An 18,312-nucleotide genomic window follows, 5' to 3' on the forward strand; every position below is an offset into this window, starting at 1 on the left:
CCATGTATATAGGATAGTAGGAATTAATGATTTCCCATTCATACAAAATTTTTCAAGTTTTCATGCAATTCTTCTCATAAACTAACCTAATATCAAGAATAGAAAAGGATAGGAGAGTGAGACTTGCACTAACCACACCAGGCAAAATTTTCCCTTCACTAAACTTCAATTTTCCTTCATTTTCTTGGCAGCCAAACAATCTAGGAGGATCCAATGATAATTTTTAATGAAGCGAGCTAGGAGTTTTATGGTGAAATGCTAGGGAAAATCAAGTTTGAGAAGACAAAATGGAGGGAGAAGTCCATGGAGTGGAGCCGGCCATGGATAAGCAAGGGAGGAAGATGATTTTTCTTTAGTCAATTTTTGTCTTATGTTAAGTATTTATCCTATGTAATTGAATTAAAATGTTAATGATGTCATTATATCATCATGCCTAATCATGCTTATGTCATAATTCAATTTCATTTTCTTTTCTTTCTTTTTCCCTTTTTATTACACAAATTCATGATTTAATTCATTTTAAATGTTTTATTCTCACTCGTTTTAATTGACATTTGAATCAAAATTCAACTCAGAGGGTGAAACGACCAAAATGCGCTTCATTATGTTCTTCATATCATAATTGCCTTTACCGACTAGCATTAAAGTTTTCTTGCATTTCCTTGACATTTTATTGTCATCTAAACCTTATAAATCTTTCAATTAAGTCCTAATTGATTATCTCACAAGGTTCCTCATGAGTTTGGGGTTGGCAACTGAATCTTCAGTCGCTTTTCAGTAGGGTTACCCATTGTCGGAACCTCTGGCTCATTTAACTGATTTGTACTTCGCTTCTTTCATCTTCCTTTAACTTTACTTGATCTTTATTCAATCAATTTATGTCTCCTCACTCTAGGTTAAATATAGTTTCAGACATCCTGGCTGTCCAAACAGACATTAATCATCGAAATAGTAGAATGTACGAAACTACCTAAAGCGAGGATGTCACAATACAATAGTCAATCACTTTCTGTCCCAGCCAACATTGACACCTAAAAAAGCTAGATGGCAAGAATGCTTAGCTGAGTTTGACTTCGAATTAGAGTATGAACTGGGAAGCTCAAATCGAGTTGCAGATGCCTTAAATAGGAAGTCAGACGTGTCAGCTTATCAACAAATAGCACAATTGTTAAGTAGTAAGGTAGCTACCACATTGCGATAACAAATTCGAGACAACCTAAAGAATGACCCCCAGGCCGTAGCTCTAATGAAGTTAGCGAAAAGGAGAAGACTAGATAGTTTTTGCTAGAGGATAACCTCCTGATGACTCAAAGAAATAGAGTGTATATCCCAAGAGCAGGAAACTTAAGGAAAGGGCAGATCACCCAGGCTGGCAACGCACACTAGCTTTGTTAAAACAGGGCTATTATTGACCTCAATTGGAAAATGATGTGAGGGAGTGTATAAAAATTTATCTAGTGTGTCAGCCAGATAAGTGGGAACGATAAAAATCTACAGAGTTATTACAACCATTGCCAGTACCAAATAAACCATGGGAAAGTATTTCTCTAAACTTCATTGCTGGGTTACTAGGAGTGGGGGGAATATGACCATATCTTGGTGGTAATTGACAAATTCTCCAAATATGGGACCTTTATGCTAATGTCTAAATATTGTTCGGCAAAAAATACAGCCCATGCCTTCTTCAAACACGTAGTGAAATATTGGGGTGTCCCAAAGAGCATTATAAGTGATGGAGATGGCCAATTTGTGGGATCATCCTAGTCAGAATTGTTCTGTCTATTGGGCTCTAGATTGGATGTCTCAATAAGTTTTCATCCACAAACAAATGGTCGAACCGAGAGATTTAATAGATTGCTCAAAGAATACTTGCGGCCCAATTAGAGAAAGCATCGAGACAAATGAAGAGATGGGCAGATGAGAATCGAAAATCACAAGAGTTTGTAGTTGGAGACCTAGTGATGGTGAAGTTGCTGCCTAATCAATTTAGATTCTTTCGCAACCGAGAACGGAGATTAGTTCACAAATACGAAGGACCAATACCAATTGTTGCTAGAGTTAGCCAACTTGCTTACAAAGTAGAGTCACTTGAATGGATGAAGATTCACCTAGTTTTTCATGTTAGCATATTAAAGCCATATCATGCAGATGAGATAGATCCAAGCCGCAACAGAGCATCTAGACCAGCTTTCACTCACACACCACCAATCAACCAAGGAGTAAAAGAGATCCTGGCAGAGTGAGTTGTCAAAACCATAAGTAGCACCTTGTCAAATGGAAGGGTTTGACTGTACAAGAAACTAGTTGGGAGAAGGAAACAAATCTCCAACCTCACAAGCAGAAGATTGACGAGTTCTTACAAGCTCGATCACAGTTATAAATACGCACTGTACTCTTTTTCCTTCACTAAGGTTTTTCCCACTAGGTTTTACTTGTTAAAGGGTTTTTAATGAGGTAGTACATCATTGTGTATTCTACAACACATATACAAAGAGAGTGAGGCAAGGCTACAACATCAATAGACGAGGACGTCGACCATTGAAGTGGGGGAGAATGTAAGGGGTAGGAAGTTTGGATAGTAAAATGTAAATTTTAGGGACTAAAGGGGATATTTTGTATTTATTTTCTATTTATGTAATTTTAGGGTGTGATTACTCAAGCATAGATGTTCCCTCCTGCAACACCCCATTTTGTTCCTACTCCTCTTTAGGGGAGAGTGACTAGTTGGCCAGTGCTGGGCTCGGCTGTCACTAGTTGTTGAGTCCCTGTCCCTTTACTCCTTATGGGTTCCCCTTCTGCCTACAAGTGATGTGAGGATTTCTTATCTGCTTGTATTGATTGATATTATTTGAATAAAAGAAGTAGCATATTCACTAAATGTTCTTGTCCCATTATGTGATGTGATGATTATGCTTGTGATGTTTGATTATATGAGATGTTTATAACAATTTTTCCAATCGGCTTGCCAAAGCCCCAAGCTAATATAATATTCATTTTAATCCACAGATTATTATGAGATTCTCATTGACTGACTTGTGTTAAAAGAGTTCAAATCAAGTACGGCACGATCCGAATAAGTGTTAATACCTGGGCCCATGACACAAGGAACCTTGCATCCAGAAGCGATTGAAATCTTGCCCACCTCCGGGATCTGGAAGAGCCCGCTCGCACACTATCAAAAGCCATCACAATGTAGGAGGGCTTCCAAAGGACATATTGAAGCTTATAGAACCACTTAAACTTCTATTTAAGGATGAGGTATTTTATCTCTCCCTCTCTCTCTCTCTCTCTCTCTCTCTCTCTCACACACACACACACAAAATAATAGCTCAATGATTTATGCATTTTTCTTTTTGTTTACAAGGTTCGTCAACTAGGAAGGATCTTGAATGATCCTGAGGCATTTTTGAAGCACCATCCATTCCCTGGTCCTGGCCTTGCAGTTCGAGTCTTGGGTGATGAAACTGAAGGCAATGCCTTAGATATTCTCCGACAGGTATATGATGTTTGCCATGTAGGTAAAACCCAGGGTGGGTTTTAAATATCAGCAGTTAGGTAGCACAATGGCTGATACTAAATGGAACTAAAGGGTGCCATTTTGATTTATGCTGAATAGTGAATTTTAAATATTTATATTGCAATACTAAAACTAAAGATTATTACTTCAATATTTATCTGTCTAATAATTTGCTACATCAATTATAAGTAGAAAATTTTTTCTTACCGTTACACTTTGGCAGCAACATCCTAAACTGGCCAGAGTCCAACTGCAATTTAACACTTCCCTAAACCTAATGTATCTTTTTTATTGCATTTGCAGGTGGATGAGATTTTCATCCAATCCATCAAGGATGCAGGGCTCTATGATTCAATTTGGCAAGCTTCTGCAGTTTTTTTGCCTGTAAGATCTGCTGGAGTTCAAGGTGATCAAAGAACACATTCTCATGTTGTTGCTTTAAGAGCTGTTACGAGTCAAAATGGAATGACCGCAGATTGGTGAGTCTTTTATTATTCTACTTCTATATGAGCTTTGCTATATGCTTCATTAATCTTCTTGCAACCTCTTATTATCAACATAAGAATGATCATTTCTGCGTGAGAGCTTAATATTTTAGGACAATCTCCGTCTTCCAAACAAGCATTTGATTGGATTCCATGCTATTAAAGATTAAAGAAATAGCGCTCAAGATGCACATTACTGTGTCTCTATTGATTTTTTGCATCTTCACTATTTTCCTTGTATTTTTGATACATGGAGATTTTCTGTCATTTTCAGTACCCGTGGGATTTTTTTTTTTTCCAGATTTTTTTGTGATATATGCTGATAGCTATTCCTTGGGTTCTAATTCCAAATCATATGTTGGTATCTACAAAACTATATGTCTTCTTTTGGATTTAAGCCACCTCATGATTTACCATGAGTGCTATATTGTCAATTTTAATGAATTTTATCTACTTTTGTATGTATCTTTGCATGTATATGTGTCTAATCTGTACGTATGCACAGAGGTATATAGTGTTGTTTTCTATTAGAAGAGACTTTTCAGGGTCAGTATGTATCCTAGTTGAATTCCTTCATGCCCCTTAATTTGCTTTGAGACCATGGTTAAACCATCTCCAATAAAGAATTATTATTTCACATTGATGGCTGTTTTGGTTTAAAGGCTCGAGTTAATCATTCTCCAGGATGAGAATATAACCACAATGATATATGGCAAGTCATCTAAGCCCTATTCAAGTATTCGTCCTCATTGCTGCTGCATCAATGCAATTGTAAGTTCCTTCTGACCCCTTCCCAAATTGTGAAATTCCAGGTACTATTTTGAACACAAGTTCCTTGATGATGTGGCTCGAAAAATTTGTAATATTGTGAGGGGTGTAAACCGAGTTGTTCAAGACATCACATCAAAGCCTCCATCAACAATTGAATGGGAATGATGGCATCTTGGATGTTCAAGGCTCGATAGAAACCAAGTATAACTCCGTGGTTGTGTAAAGGCTTTGTATACATCTAGTCAATGCTTGCTTCTTATCCTTTCTGTGAGATTGGCAAGAAGGAAAATGAGTTCAGCTGTTGTATGTTGTGATTATTTTGATTCTTGTTATCTTTGCTGGAATCTATATTACCTAATTCTTATAAGTTGTTGTTATTATTATTATTATTCTTTTTTCTTTTTTCTTTTTTTTTTGGGGGGTTTGGGTTGTTGCGTGTGTGTGTGTGTGTTGGGGGGGAGGGGTTGGGGGGGTGGGGGGGTGGGGGTTGTCGGGTTTGGAGAGAACAATATTATGCAAACATTCCATTAAAACTTGATGATGATAAATTTTTATAGTATATGCTCTTTTTCTGTGGTTTGCTATGTTCTTTTCCTTTATTTGCACATGAAAGTTAATATTTCTTGTTTGTCACATAATGATGTGGCATCTACTACGTGATTGGAGAAGAAATAACCAATTGTAGAATGTAGGATTATAACCATTAATCATATGCGAAAAGAAACCATTTCGTTCTAGTGTAAACTTTCTTAGTCATCAAGGTTTTAGAATTGTCCCTTCTTCTAAATTCTTACTTAGATTTATATGTTTTTATGTCTGTTCTGCCAAGGGCATTTTACAGTGCAATTCAACTCATCTCAACTCAATTATCTGGCTTCCAAATTGGATGTGGTGGCTTACTTGATTAACTTCTTCATTCATAAGGCTAAACTTTTAGCTTTTGTTACAGTCAAATGCATTTTAAATTGGGTTATACGTTGCTATTAGGTTTTGTTATTATTTTGGGTTTTGATTCATAATCTTAAATATTGGGCATCTTTCTTTCATTATACTTGGTAGGAAATTTCTTACAGATACTAGAGTCTATCATAATAAGAATGTTGGGTTAAGTTTGTCATTTTAAAGTGGAATTATATGCTCCTATGCCTCTTCTAATTTCTCTACCTTATGCTACAGTCTCAAGCAAGTAAACCAGCCACTAAACATCAATATTTCAATCCCAAATGACAATCTTTTAAATCAACTTCCTATTGCTGTCCACAGAACATCCAACCTTGTTTCTTCTTATTGTTGTTTTTGGTACTTTTTAACTAATTTCAGAGATAATCTCTATGTTTTTTTTCCAGCATATAATTCACCAAAACAAACACTTGTGAGGTGTTGTTTTGCTGCTGTTAGAAAATTTACTGTGTCCTTGCCCTAAAACAACACTTCTTTCAATCTACGAGGCCTAATTCCCACTTTCTATGTATTCAAATCACCAAATCCCAATTGACAAACCTTCTCTCCCTATAAAGCTCACATAGGCCATCTTCTGTCAACGAAATGTGCTTTGTGCATATCTGTACCCATGTGTAACTCATATGGCGTTTGTTTAATTGTCTTTATGTGACTCAAACATCTGAATTTCACTATATGTGATACTGATTTTTAAAGTCTGAATGTCATGTTCATTTGTTGCTTCTTGTTCTGCTCACATTTTTACCTTTTATGTGGTGATAATGGTCTGTGGTCTCCACCATCTTTGGTTTTGTGGTATGAATTGCCTTCTAAAAGTTGTGATTTGGATAACCACTGGACTCAGTGTGCCCGCTCTTTATTCTTGACCAATGTTACTCATTAATGCGGTGCTTGGATCTTCATCCCTAAATGAAAATTATTTTGTAATACTTAGTGGTGGCAAAATAATTAGGGTCCATAAAGTTACCTTATCATTTCTGAATGTGGTAGAATTAATCAAAATGCTCCTTTGAAAATTGGCGTTATCATAGTGTTATATAAAACTTATTCCACTCTAGCACCTATCTGAATGTAGCCTACCCCTTAGCCTTGCACTTTGATTCAACAGAAGCAACCATTGCATTTTCCTTTATGACTATGTCTGAACACAAGACGTCTTTTAAGCTTCCTGTGTTAGATTTATCTCAATCTATTGAGATCTCCTCCCTATCTACCCTTTATAAAGCCTGTCAAGAGTGGGGCTTCTTTTATATCATCAACCACGGTATCTCAAAAAACTTGTTTGATGAAGTTTGTTCATGTTCAAAGCAAATCTTTAGCATTCCTTTGGATTCCAAACTCAAGCTCGGCCCATCATCGTGCTTGAAAACGTATACTCCTCGTTTCATAGCGTCACCTTATTTTGAAAGCTTGCGGGTGTCAGGACCAGATTTTTTTGCTTCTGCTAAGAGTTCTGCTGATGTGCTATTTAGTCAACAGAAGTGTGAATTTAGGTGAAATTTCTTTCAAATAACTTGTGAATTTTATTTATTATAATAATTATATATATTTTTCCGCAGTTTTAGTTATATGTATTGCACATATTAATTGTGTTACCTCTCTTCCACCACATAGTGAGATATTACAGGAGTATGGAAACAAGATGATAGAGTTATCAAGGAGGATCATAAAGGTTTTATTAATGAGTTTGGGTGATGGTTATGACAGGAAGTTTTATGATTCAGAATTCAGCAACTGTCATGGGTATTTGAGGATTGTAAATTATTCACCTCCAAAGAATGTTGAAGAAAAGGAGGTTGAAGGACTTGGCATGCACACTGATATGAGTTGCATAACAATACTTTATCAGGATGAGACTGGGGGGCTGCAAATGAGATCTAGGCAAGGGGAATGGATGGATATATGCCCATGTGAGAATGCTCTTGTAGTTAATGTTGGAGACATGATGCAGGCGTGGAGCAATGGGCAGTTAAGATCATCTGAGCACCGTGTTATTTTAAAGCGATTTGTAAATCGCCTTTCTCTTGCTTTCTTTTGGTGTTTTGAGGATGAGAAGGTGATCTCAGCACCGGATGACATTATAGGAGAAGAAAACTTAAGATTATATAAGCCATTTGTCTGCTTGGATTATCTAAAATTTAGAGAGAATAATGAGGAAGGTAAGTTTGATAAAATTGGTTGCACTGTAAATGATTTTGCCGGGCTGAAACTTGCAGTGATATTGGATAAGAAATTGTAATGCTGTCGGTGGTGCTTGGTGAAATGTATGTCTGCACTAGTTAACTGTGTTTTTATTGGATTCTTCAACCCTAAGAGCTTGAAAGTTGTTATTTTACAACACCCTTTGTGAAAAGCAAAACTCTTTGTTCTTTTTGGCATTGAAATAGAGCTTTTGTGTCTTTTCTTGTTTGCTTTAGTTAGTTGTTGGCAATGTTTCTTGGTTTAGATGCAGCAGGTTGGGCATGGATCGTCTTGTTCAGAAGAAGTTTGAATCTTGCTTATGAAAAAAGAAATAGGAGCAAATGTGGTTAGTTATTAGGATCCTGTAATTATGAGCAGAAATCTTCAGTACTATCGAAATTCAACATTTTATATTGTGGGACTTACATATTATAGTTAGTGGATTTGCTGGCCGTTGGATTAATTTTCTTGTTTCTTGTCTTTGATAATGGTTTTGTATAGGGTTTTAGTAAATTAATATTTTAATAGAACGATGATATTATCATGGAACAAATTAGCCATTATCTTTCTAACCAAAAATGGTGAGCTATCAACTTTTTGTTTTATGGCATTGACTATGTTACTACTTTACAAATTATAATCATGATAAATGTTTCACCTCTTTCACACTTTGGTGGGCTATTTGATTAAATCTTTGCCTCTAGGTAAAAGAAAATATATATTTTCTTAAATATATTAATTATAAGGCGTTAAAAATTAACTCCAACTCTCACTCTAGGATAGATTTTGTTCTTGAAAGCTAGCCATTAGCCTTTTTAATTGACGAATCCATTAAATATTATACTACCTATCAAAAATATAACATGTAACAAAATTAAAACTTATGAACACAAAATTCAATGCATATTTAATAGTGACTATTAAACTGTGATTAAGTATTTAATTAATAATGTAAACAAAAATCAAAGAATTTACTTTTCAAAGTGGCTTTATTTTCATTAAATATGAGGTGGGTAGTAGAATTGCAGTTAAAGATAGCAGATTTTTCATTTCTACAAAAGACTTTAGTGCAAGAAAAGAAACTATGATACATGTGAAGTGTAAATGTTATTAAGATGCACAAGACAAAATATATAAATCTCATTTCATTCTACAAGCAACTTAATCTAAGCTTGCGTGCTTGCCCAAAACAATGTAAAGTCTCTATCAACCTAATACAAAAGTGACAAAGTCCACATTTCTAATGCAGAAGCGATCTATTATTCAAGAGTCAATGATGGTATGTTTTGTGCCTACTCCTTGTCAGCCAGCATTGTTAATTTTTCTATATATACTTTGAAAAATTCCCATTTTTTCATCCTTTATTTTTGACTATTCGAATGGGTTACTGCTTTGCTAAAAGCACTTCATTCCAATCCAGTGGTGAATCTCAAGTTTTCCATTTGCTGCTGACACACACCAACCTGTTGAATTTGTCCTTTGCCGGTGAAGAGTGCCAACACCTTTTGAAAGAAATGCACAATCTGTTACAGGGGGTTGAACCAAATTTACATCCAGAAACTCCAAAAATACTGGCATTATTTTCCCTGGATTTGTATCTCATTTGAGTGGCTGAAATCAGATTCTGATCTTTTCTAAATTGCATCTGCAAGTACATTTTTATGAATTTGGTATTGTTATAAGACGTGAGTTCCTATTAGGTGCAGAAGTGCATACTATAGATACATGATCACTTAAGAAAATAACAACATTCGAAACAGGTTTATTTCTGCCTATTAGGCTACTCTACATGGAGGAAAATCCTCTGCGCTAATAACCGTGATCGTACATAATTTTACAACAGAAGCAGTGAAATTCCAATGACAAAAATAACCAGACATCCATGTGAGTCCAAGCTTCAACATTTAGAAGCAACTCTTTCAAGTACTTGCTTGATCGCCCTAGCTGACCAAGCTGTTAATCCCTTCTGCTGCAATAAACATATCAACATTACTTCAAATATTCATAGTTAATGATAATCATTCAATAAGATGTATATCCTTCAATATTAGGAAGTGTTTGTACCAATTTTCATATTAGCAAGTTTTCATAGAAATGGTTAGATGGTGTAAAATGCGTTTGTACTACTGAATTTATACCTTAGATTTGATTGTCAGAGAAAGAATCCCATCAATGGTGGATGATTGAACTGAGTGAGAATCTAAATGCAGCTGAGTTGCTGCATCAATGATCTCCAGCAATAATCCCTCCCTCCAAGGACACTTGATCTCAATTAGTACATCCTTGTCGTTCATACAGACAATTATGTTATCAGTTGAAGTATCTTTTGATATGTCATAATCCATCCCTGGCTCTGTTTCATCAATGTTGCAAGCTTTTCTCTTGTTTACCAGAGGCTTCTTGTTATTACGAATTTTGTAGCTGCCATAGTTATCAGATGTTCTCTCTATGGCATCTTGGCGTTTCCTTCTTGTTCTTGCCTCTAACTCTGTTGAATCCCTGCATGATTCCAACTCTTCAACTCTTCTTTCCATCTGTTGCAGGTATTCTATTGTCTCATCTAGGATAGATAATTTATCCGCCTGCATAAAAAAGACAAAATTTTAATCTATGGCTTTCCTGTTTATGGGAAAATGATTCTCAAAAACAGAGTTTTAACCTTTACTAACCTTGTTGCTTGAAGGAACAATCGATTTGAGAATCATAAATCTCTCATTTAGCTTTTCTCTTCGTTTTCTCTCTAGTAATACATTGTTTGCACCTATGTCATCCGCCTCTGGTCTCCAAACTCCAATTCTATTGCTGTTGTCTTCTGGGGACTCGGGCAAGCCACTGACATGCATTCGAGGAACTTCAAACAGTATCTTCTTCAATAGTTTCTGCGCGGGTGCACCTTTTGATATCTGATAATGCACCAATCCCACTTTCTTCCAACTGACGAAGCTGGATACCTTGTTACCATTTTGACAATGTGATCCTAGAATTAATGGATGGGAGGTCTTTAAGAGAGATGAGAGAACACTTTGATAATGAAAATCATCACTTCGAAGATCCAGTGCAGTCAGTTTGGTGTGGTTGCAGTCTTGAACATCTTGCAGATTGGCCTTTTCGTTGTTAGTAAGAGGAGCAACCTTTACAGGATCTACAATGGTTTGAGATATGCAGTCACTAGAATTCAAGGAATAATGAACACAGTCATCATCCATTAGCTGCCAACTTTGCACTTGAGAAGCTCCTCCATTTATCCCTTCAACCATAAATGAATCCTCTTCCGGTTGATTATTTGAACTGTCATTGGGGGAAACTGCATCTAATTCTTCACATGCTACCACTGGAATTGATTTGACCTCTAGCACCTCCTGATCAAAAGCAGCACCAGCAAGTTCTTTGTCACTTCTTGTACTGGTATTTGTAGCAACTGTAGGACATTTAATGTCCAAGAACGAAGTTTTAACATGCTGAATGAGACTTGGGTCCTCTAAAACCTTCAGAAAAACAACTCATTAAATTGGCATTCAGATGCGCCCATCGCAAAACTATGGTTCATTATACCATGAGCAGAAACGGACACATACCATCTCAGTCACCCCTAGCTCGACCACACCTCTCAAGAATGGAAAGCATACTACAGTCTGAAAGTTTGAACAAGAAAGGCTGCCATTAGTATACCTTCAAGTAAGTTTTCAAAATTCATAAATTCTAAGTTTACTAGTTGCACAATCTGCATTCAGGTAAAATGGCAATGCTGTGTTATCATGCCCATAAAACAGGGCTCTATCAGAAAATAGTTAGAATTGGTACCTGAATAGATGCGCTCTGAGGGTGATGGATTCCACAGTTCAATTATAGACAAAATTGAAATCAGATAAAGAAATATTTAGTTTCATCTTCTCACATTGAACATATCTGAAATGAATCTGGATCTCAAGCAAGAAACAAGAACCTACCTTAGCTAGCAGAGAGCGGCTGAATATTTTGCTATCTGCATAATAAGCATTGCACAGCCAAATAGGTTGGCCAGTTGCTAAGGTTCTTCCTGGCAAGCTAAGACCAATGCAGAGGAAGAATTAACCATAATTGAGCATTAAAAACAAAAGTTGTTGAAGAGAAGTCCATGAAGAAAAAATAAAGTTACCCTTGGCCAATGTTGAATACAAAAGACATGCAGACCAAGTAATACCACTCTGTATCAGTGAGATCTTCTGGGGATAATGCTACTGAAGGTCTCCTAGCTTGTGGGCTGCCTTCACCAGCCGAAAGAGACTCATAGAGTTCTCTCAGTTGTTCACTTCTCTGTAAACCCAATTGGTCCGCATTAAGCTCTATGGATTGAATTGTTTTCCTTGTCTTAATATCTCCATTGTAGTACCCATCTCCCCACTCCAATACCCTACAGAATTCACATTTGCCACCAATAAGAACAAGACGTCTTTTGTTATAAATAGGAGCATGAATGGCTGGATACAAGGGAAGCTAAGCTGAACATGAAATCCTAGATTTCGCTGAGACCAGAAAATTAATTGAAGTTCTAAAAGAATGAACTTGCTGCAACCATCCCTTTCTTGAGGTTGTTAATAAACAAAATTTCTCTCAAAGATTGTTTTTGAGGTAAAAATCACCAATTTCTAAGAAATAAAGAGAAACTATTCACACCAATAACGACAATAAAAACAGAGCAGATATGGAAAGTTTAATACCCTGGTTGTGTAGCAGAAATGGACCAGAAGATTGCATAGCTCCATTGAATGCTTCTCACAGCAAGAGCAAGCTGTTTCTTGAGGTTCTTCTCTAGCACTTTCTCCTGAGCCATGTCTTAAGCTCAAAAACGGTTACACTCCCCACCTATTCACATCAGATCCATTTTTCAAAACAAGAAGCCAACTTTAGAAATGGAATATTCAGATTGATCAGCTCAGAATATTGTTTCTTGTATGGCAAAGGAACAAACCTATGTGGGTTTGGTTAAGGAAACTAAAGTGCAAGAAAAAAGTTAGTCCTGCCAGAAAGGAACAGAATTACACTAACTAGAACACAAGATAGGTGTTTTTACGTAGTAATGAAGACTCAACAAAAAAAAAAAAAAAAAAAAAAAAGCACAAGGATTCAATTTGCAGGAATCCTCCGCCACTGGACCAGTAGTAATTGGTCTCTCATCAGAACACTCACTTTGAAGGAGAGAGAAGAAAGAAAAGAGAAGGAAGACTACCAATAATAGAAGCAGCTTTCTTGGCTTTCACTTTCAATCTCATAAATGGTGACTTGGTTTATCACTGAAAAGCTTTAAAGCCGTATCGAAAAAAAATAAAAAATTTCTTTCACCGAAAAGCTTTGCAGCCTTATCAAAATAAACGCAGGAAAAAAAGATAGGGGCCTATGAAACATATTATATATGTATTATGTTCTGAAAACAAAAAGAACCCTTTCAAGAGCTTATGAAAGATCTGGGTTTTGGCTACTGCAGTAGTGCCACAGAAAACAAGTTATTTGATGAAGTGGATGTAATCATTTTCAAACCGGAAATCCAAGAAACCAGCTCAAGAAACCCAGTCTCTAATGGCCGGTAAAATAACAGAAAGGAAACAGTAGTCTACTTTCCTATATCATTCACATATATCCAAGTAAGCGCTGTGCTTCATTTCTTCATGGATCATTGAGCTCCAAAAAAATAATAGAAAAAAAGATTCTCTTCTTGAGACTTGTTTCTGGTCCAAAGAAGAGAAACATATAAAATGGAAGAAGAGAAAAGAAGGGAATGTAGAGGGAAATATATTAGATAGAGAAGAGAAGACGTAGACAAAACAGTGGCTCACTTGAGCATTTAATCTGCTGCCATGGTGAAGTCATCCTCTCCTCCTCCATATGCTTTGATGGGTGGAGGATTTGGTGATAAATAATAAGGAAGAAAAAACCAAGAATAATTATTACACGTTTCTTTCATACGCGTATGTCTCGCCTCAAATGCTATCTCCACCCCTTTTTTTCCTTGCTGCACTTTTTTTTGCTTGTTTATTTTTCTATAAATGTATTGAAAATTATTATTATTATTATTAATGATGCATGGTTAGAAAATTTAAAATAAGAAAAATTATAAAAAAATAGTTAAATTTTAAAAGTGAATATAATAAATTATTATTTTTTCCAAAATGAAAGAATGTAAATCCGAGCAGTGAAGTGGATGAAGCAAAAACTGGAGTGAACTTATAAGAGATCTAAAATCGAAATGCGTGATTTTTTTTTTTTTTTTGTTAAATGGAAATGCTTGAGTTGACTGGCAGTTGGGTTTCATTACAATATTATTGCCTGCCTGTGTACTATGCCTGTGACTATAATTTTACCCTTCCCAATTACCCATTTTAGGCTATGTTTGGATGTGTGAGAAAGGGTAATTAATGGAAGAATAAGAGAGGATAAGAAAGGGGAATAATGAAATTGTTAGGAGTGTGCAAATGATTGGTTAGGTTTTGAATCGAACTGAACTGATAAAATCGAAAATCAAAAATTAAAAATTTTAAAAATTTAATCAAACCGATTAATAAGAGAAAACCTAATCGAATCAAATCGATAAATATCTGTTCTGGTTTGATTTTAAATCGATCAAATTGAAATTTATAAAATTTCATATTTTTAATATTAAATCTAAATAATAAAACATAAAAACAAAAAAAAAATAGAAATCAAAACTCAAAAATCTTAAGGTTCGGTTAGGTTTTTTATTTCGGTTTGATTCGATTTGATTTGATTTTTTTTTATTTCCTATATATATTAATAATTTCGGTTCGGTTTGATTTTTTTATTTTTTATGAAAATAACTGAACCGAACCGATTGAATTTTAAAACAGAACCAATTGAATCGAATTGAATCGGTTCAGTTTGGTTTTTTGATTTAAACCGAAAACTGTTTTTCCCTATAAATAGTTATAATAAAAAAAATTATATTTGAAAAGAGGTGAATTAATGAAAATGTAAGAAAATGTAATGTATATTCTTCATATTTAGAAAGAGTTGAAAGAATGATAAATTATTATTAAAAGTATAAAAATATTATTTTTTTAAAATAATTTATTAAATTAAATCTTAAATTTACAAATAATAATGATCCACTATAAATAAATCATAAAATTAATAAATCAAAATAATAATACACAAATTTAATAAAAATGGAATAAAAAATGGATTATTTAGAAAAAAAATGATAATTAAAGCATAATAATTGAAACAAACTATTGAAAGAATAAATAAAAAAATAATAATTGAAGAATAATAATTATAGCAAACTATTTAAAAATAAATGATTGAAAGCAGAAAAACTATGTATGGCCACTTGAGAGATAATGCATTTATTTGTAGTGATACTCTAGGTTTATTTTTACTGAGCATAATTAAATTTTTAATAAAAAATTAATGATATAATAGAAAAATAAAAAATAAAGTAATTTTCAGCTATCAACTTCCTCTACTTACACCCCAATTTTAATTGTAAGAAAAATTAAAATTTAAGGAGTAAGAGAGAGTAAGCCTTATCCTTACTTACCTTTATCTTTTACTAATTCACCTCGTCTCAATACAGGAGTATAATAATTATTTACTCCTCATTGCCCTTATTTACCTTTTCCTCACCTCACCCAAACAGGAGTTAGGCATGTGTTTTGAGAGACTGGCGTATTATTGGTCAGGCCCATTAAAGTTGTAGCTACCACCACCAAACTAAGGTGGCTAAGCCTCAACATAGAAAAAATTGTTAAATTTGGGGAGAGAGTGAATCACGTAATAATTCATTTTAATTTAACTTGCATGAGTGATGAGTTATTTTATACAATAAAATATTAGTTAATTTAATATTATAATTTAATTATTTATGTAATATTGTTTCTATATATATCCAATTATATAATTTTATAAGCTGTTGAAATTCATAATTTAATTCAAATTTTAATCCTATGTTAAATATAAAAAAAAAAGAATTATATATTAATTTATTTTAATTTATACTTATTTTAAGAAAATATACATCAATTTTACCCAATAGTTTCTTTTAATAATTGACTCGTTGATAGTAATACAAATGGATTTTATATGAAATTTAAATGGCTTGGCTAAGTTTGAGTTCAGACAACCGTAGCCAAAGTACATTATTGTCCTCACTGTAATGAAATCCAACTCAAATGAAACCAAACCAAGGGAAAACTATTTATGGTCAATTGCCTATAGTTAAAAAAGAACCAATAATGTTGTCTGTTTTAATTTAATTGCTGAATGCATATTGTTTACCTAATTAATATACTTAAATTTGAGTCCCATTACCTTAATTTCCTATTAAAAAAAGAAAAAAAAAATATTAATGCTATTTTTATTTCTTTCGAGTAAATTTATAAATCAAATGATGATAATTTAATAGAATCAATCCTAAATTTTTTGACTTTTAATATCTCATTATAATTATCAAATCTATTTGCATACTTATATAAATAATAAATGATAATTTTTTAAAAAACAATTATAAAATGTATAATTCAATTATTATAAATTATAAAATGTAAACCTAATAAACTCTCACTTCCATTATAATTGTGGGTTAACAAGTGGGCATAGTGGTCTAATCATGCAGCCTTTGAACTTAAATCATATATATTAAAAATGAAAATCTCATGCTCCAAACATGGTGGTCTAATTCACATTTTGTCAATTAGGCTTGGTAAAAGTTACAATTTTTTTTAATGGGTAAAATGTGCATTAAAATGGGAGAATTTCCAGAACTTATTGGACTAGGTGGTCCAATAACGACATGCCACGTTTTGTCCAGTACATTTAAAGGATTCCAACCATTATTAGTGTTTTGACAAACAGAGATTTTGGTTGCAATCAATAAATGCTTCATGTTATTTAATTTGGACCTTTATACATCTTTGCCAATTTTAATAAACCAATATCAATTTTTTTTATTACTGATACATGTTAATTAATTATAAAATATCAATTTTAATTTTTTAAACATAATATATTCCATGCATATAATTTTCTTTTAAATAGATATATAAATATATATATATATATATATATATATATATATATATATATATATAAAAGGATTGGAAGTAGTAGGGCAGTGAAGTAATGGACGGTGCTGTCGTAAGATTCTTCTTCCAAATTTCCATAAATATTATAAAAAGGAGATCCAGAAAGAATTTACAATGAGCCAATCGTGAAGAAGACAGTATATCTTAGATTTTCTGTCTTCATCAAATTCTATCTTTACATTTGTCTCGGCTTTCACGGGTAAATTATACACATGGTAATTTAATTTAAGTTAAGGATATATAATAATAATATTTAAATTTTGATTTATAATATATAATTTTTTAATTTTTAATTTAAATAATATAATTTTTTTTTATAAATTTTAATGATTAATTTTTAAATTATTTATGTTTACGTGATATTTATTAAATTAAAATTTTATATTTTTTATGGATTAATAATTTTCAGTAAATAAATTTTAAATTATTAAAATATTAATAAGTGTAATTTTAATTATTGTAATTGTGGATATATAGAGAATATAAATAATTTTTTTCTCGGATAAGCATCAAATTAATATAGATAAAATATAATTTTTAATATAACAATTGTCTTATCAGTAAAAATAACCTAAAAATTAAATACTAAATATTTTAAAGAATTTTTTATTATTTAAATTAAAAATTAAAAGTTTTATGTTATATATTAAAATTAAAATATCTTATTGTTATATACTTTTAAGTTGAGGTGTTATTTATATAATTTATCATTGCTTTCATGTTAGAATATTTTAATTAATTAAAAAAATAAATATATTTTAATTATAAAAATATTAAATAACTATAATATTTTTTTTCTTTGAAGAATTCTATTTATACTAATTTAATTATTACTTGGAACGTTTTAATAAAAAAAATATCTGATTTTTTTTTAATTGTTATTAATTTATGTGATTAATGTAAATGATGATCAATGTAATGGTAAAGTTGCTCTTTGAATTTACAATCCAAAAGCAATATAATAAATAAATTCCTTTTGTCATTTTGATCATCAAGCATGCGGATATTATTAGTTACTTATGAATTTAAAACTATGACAATTTGATTTGTAGTGACTTTCAATCACTGTCACTATAATTTATAATCTGCTCATTTTCAACTTACTTTAACTAAATTATATGTCATTCATAATCCCTTTTATATATATTCTTAATTTGTCATTAAGGTGAACAATGGGAATATCTTTACCTGATCAAATAAAGAAGAAATTGATTAGACTGGTTCTGCCATAATACATGCTATGATGTAATCCATACATTGCACATAAATTTGTAAATATTTAATAAATAAATTCCTTTTCTCCCATAAAATATATTTTATTATA

General features: G+C 32.8%; 2 protein-coding genes across 7 annotated transcripts; one reads left to right on the top strand and one right to left on the bottom strand.

Annotated features, from left to right (window-relative positions):
- Positions 1-6,759: 6,759 nt before the first annotated feature.
- Positions 6,760-8,467, top strand: LOC110656104 (gibberellin 20-oxidase-like protein). Of its 2 annotated transcripts, none has more exons than XM_021812682.2 (2): positions 6,760-7,226; positions 7,441-8,467. In XM_021812682.2, exons 1-2 carry the CDS (start codon positions 6,865-6,867, stop codon positions 7,970-7,972), a joined length of 894 nt encoding a protein of 297 aa, XP_021668374.2. In that variant the 5' UTR covers positions 6,760-6,864; the 3' UTR covers positions 7,973-8,467. The 2 variants fall into 2 exon arrangements, with proteins under 2 accessions (XP_021668374.2, XP_021668373.2); XM_021812681.2 differs by having other exon boundaries at positions 6,762-7,226; positions 7,348-8,467.
- A 1,143-nt stretch (positions 8,468-9,610) lies between these two features.
- Positions 9,611-13,835, bottom strand: LOC110656105 (transcription factor GLABRA 3). 5 transcript variants are annotated; one of them, XM_021812684.2, is made up of 10 exons: positions 13,725-13,807; positions 12,863-12,910; positions 12,612-12,756; positions 12,050-12,304; positions 11,862-11,958; positions 11,716-11,730; positions 11,490-11,546; positions 10,584-11,399; positions 10,053-10,496; positions 9,611-9,883 (listed from the first exon to the last, which is right to left on the bottom strand). In XM_021812684.2, the coding sequence occupies exons 3-10, from the start codon at positions 12,722-12,724 to the stop codon at positions 9,812-9,814; spliced, it is 1,869 nt and encodes a 622-aa protein (XP_021668376.1). In that variant the 5' UTR covers positions 12,725-12,756; positions 12,863-12,910; positions 13,725-13,807; the 3' UTR covers positions 9,611-9,811. The 5 variants fall into 5 exon arrangements, with proteins under 5 accessions (XP_021668376.1, XP_021668378.1, XP_021668375.1 ...); XM_021812686.2 differs by having other exon boundaries at positions 13,121-13,783; XM_021812683.2 differs by lacking the exon at positions 12,863-12,910 and having other exon boundaries at positions 13,725-13,835.
- Between the last annotated feature and the right edge of the window lie 4,477 nt (positions 13,836-18,312).

The sequence above is a fragment of the Hevea brasiliensis genome, chromosome 16, assembly GCF_030052815.1.
Source record: "Hevea brasiliensis isolate MT/VB/25A 57/8 chromosome 16, ASM3005281v1, whole genome shotgun sequence".
In the NCBI taxonomy this organism is placed as follows: domain Eukaryota; kingdom Viridiplantae; phylum Streptophyta; class Magnoliopsida; order Malpighiales; family Euphorbiaceae; genus Hevea; species Hevea brasiliensis.

Coding starts and splice junctions, on each gene's coding strand:
- LOC110656104 (XM_021812681.2), top strand. CDS start 6,865: ATGACTATGTCTGAACACAAGACGTCTTTTAAGCTTCCTGTGTTAGAT. Junction 7,227..7,347: donor CAACAGAAGTGTGAATTTAG/GTGAAATTTCTT, acceptor TCCACCACATAG/TGAGATATTACAGGAGTATG.
- LOC110656105 (XM_021812683.2), bottom strand. CDS start 12,724: ATGGCTCAGGAGAAAGTGCTAGAGAAGAACCTCAAGAAACAGCTTGCT. Junction 10,497..10,583: donor TTGTTCCTTCAAGCAACAAG/GTTAGTAAAGGT, acceptor TTTTTTATGCAG/GCGGATAAATTATCTATCCT. Junction 9,884..10,052: donor CTCTGACAATCAAATCTAAG/GTATAAATTCAG, acceptor TGTTTATTGCAG/CAGAAGGGATTAACAGCTTG.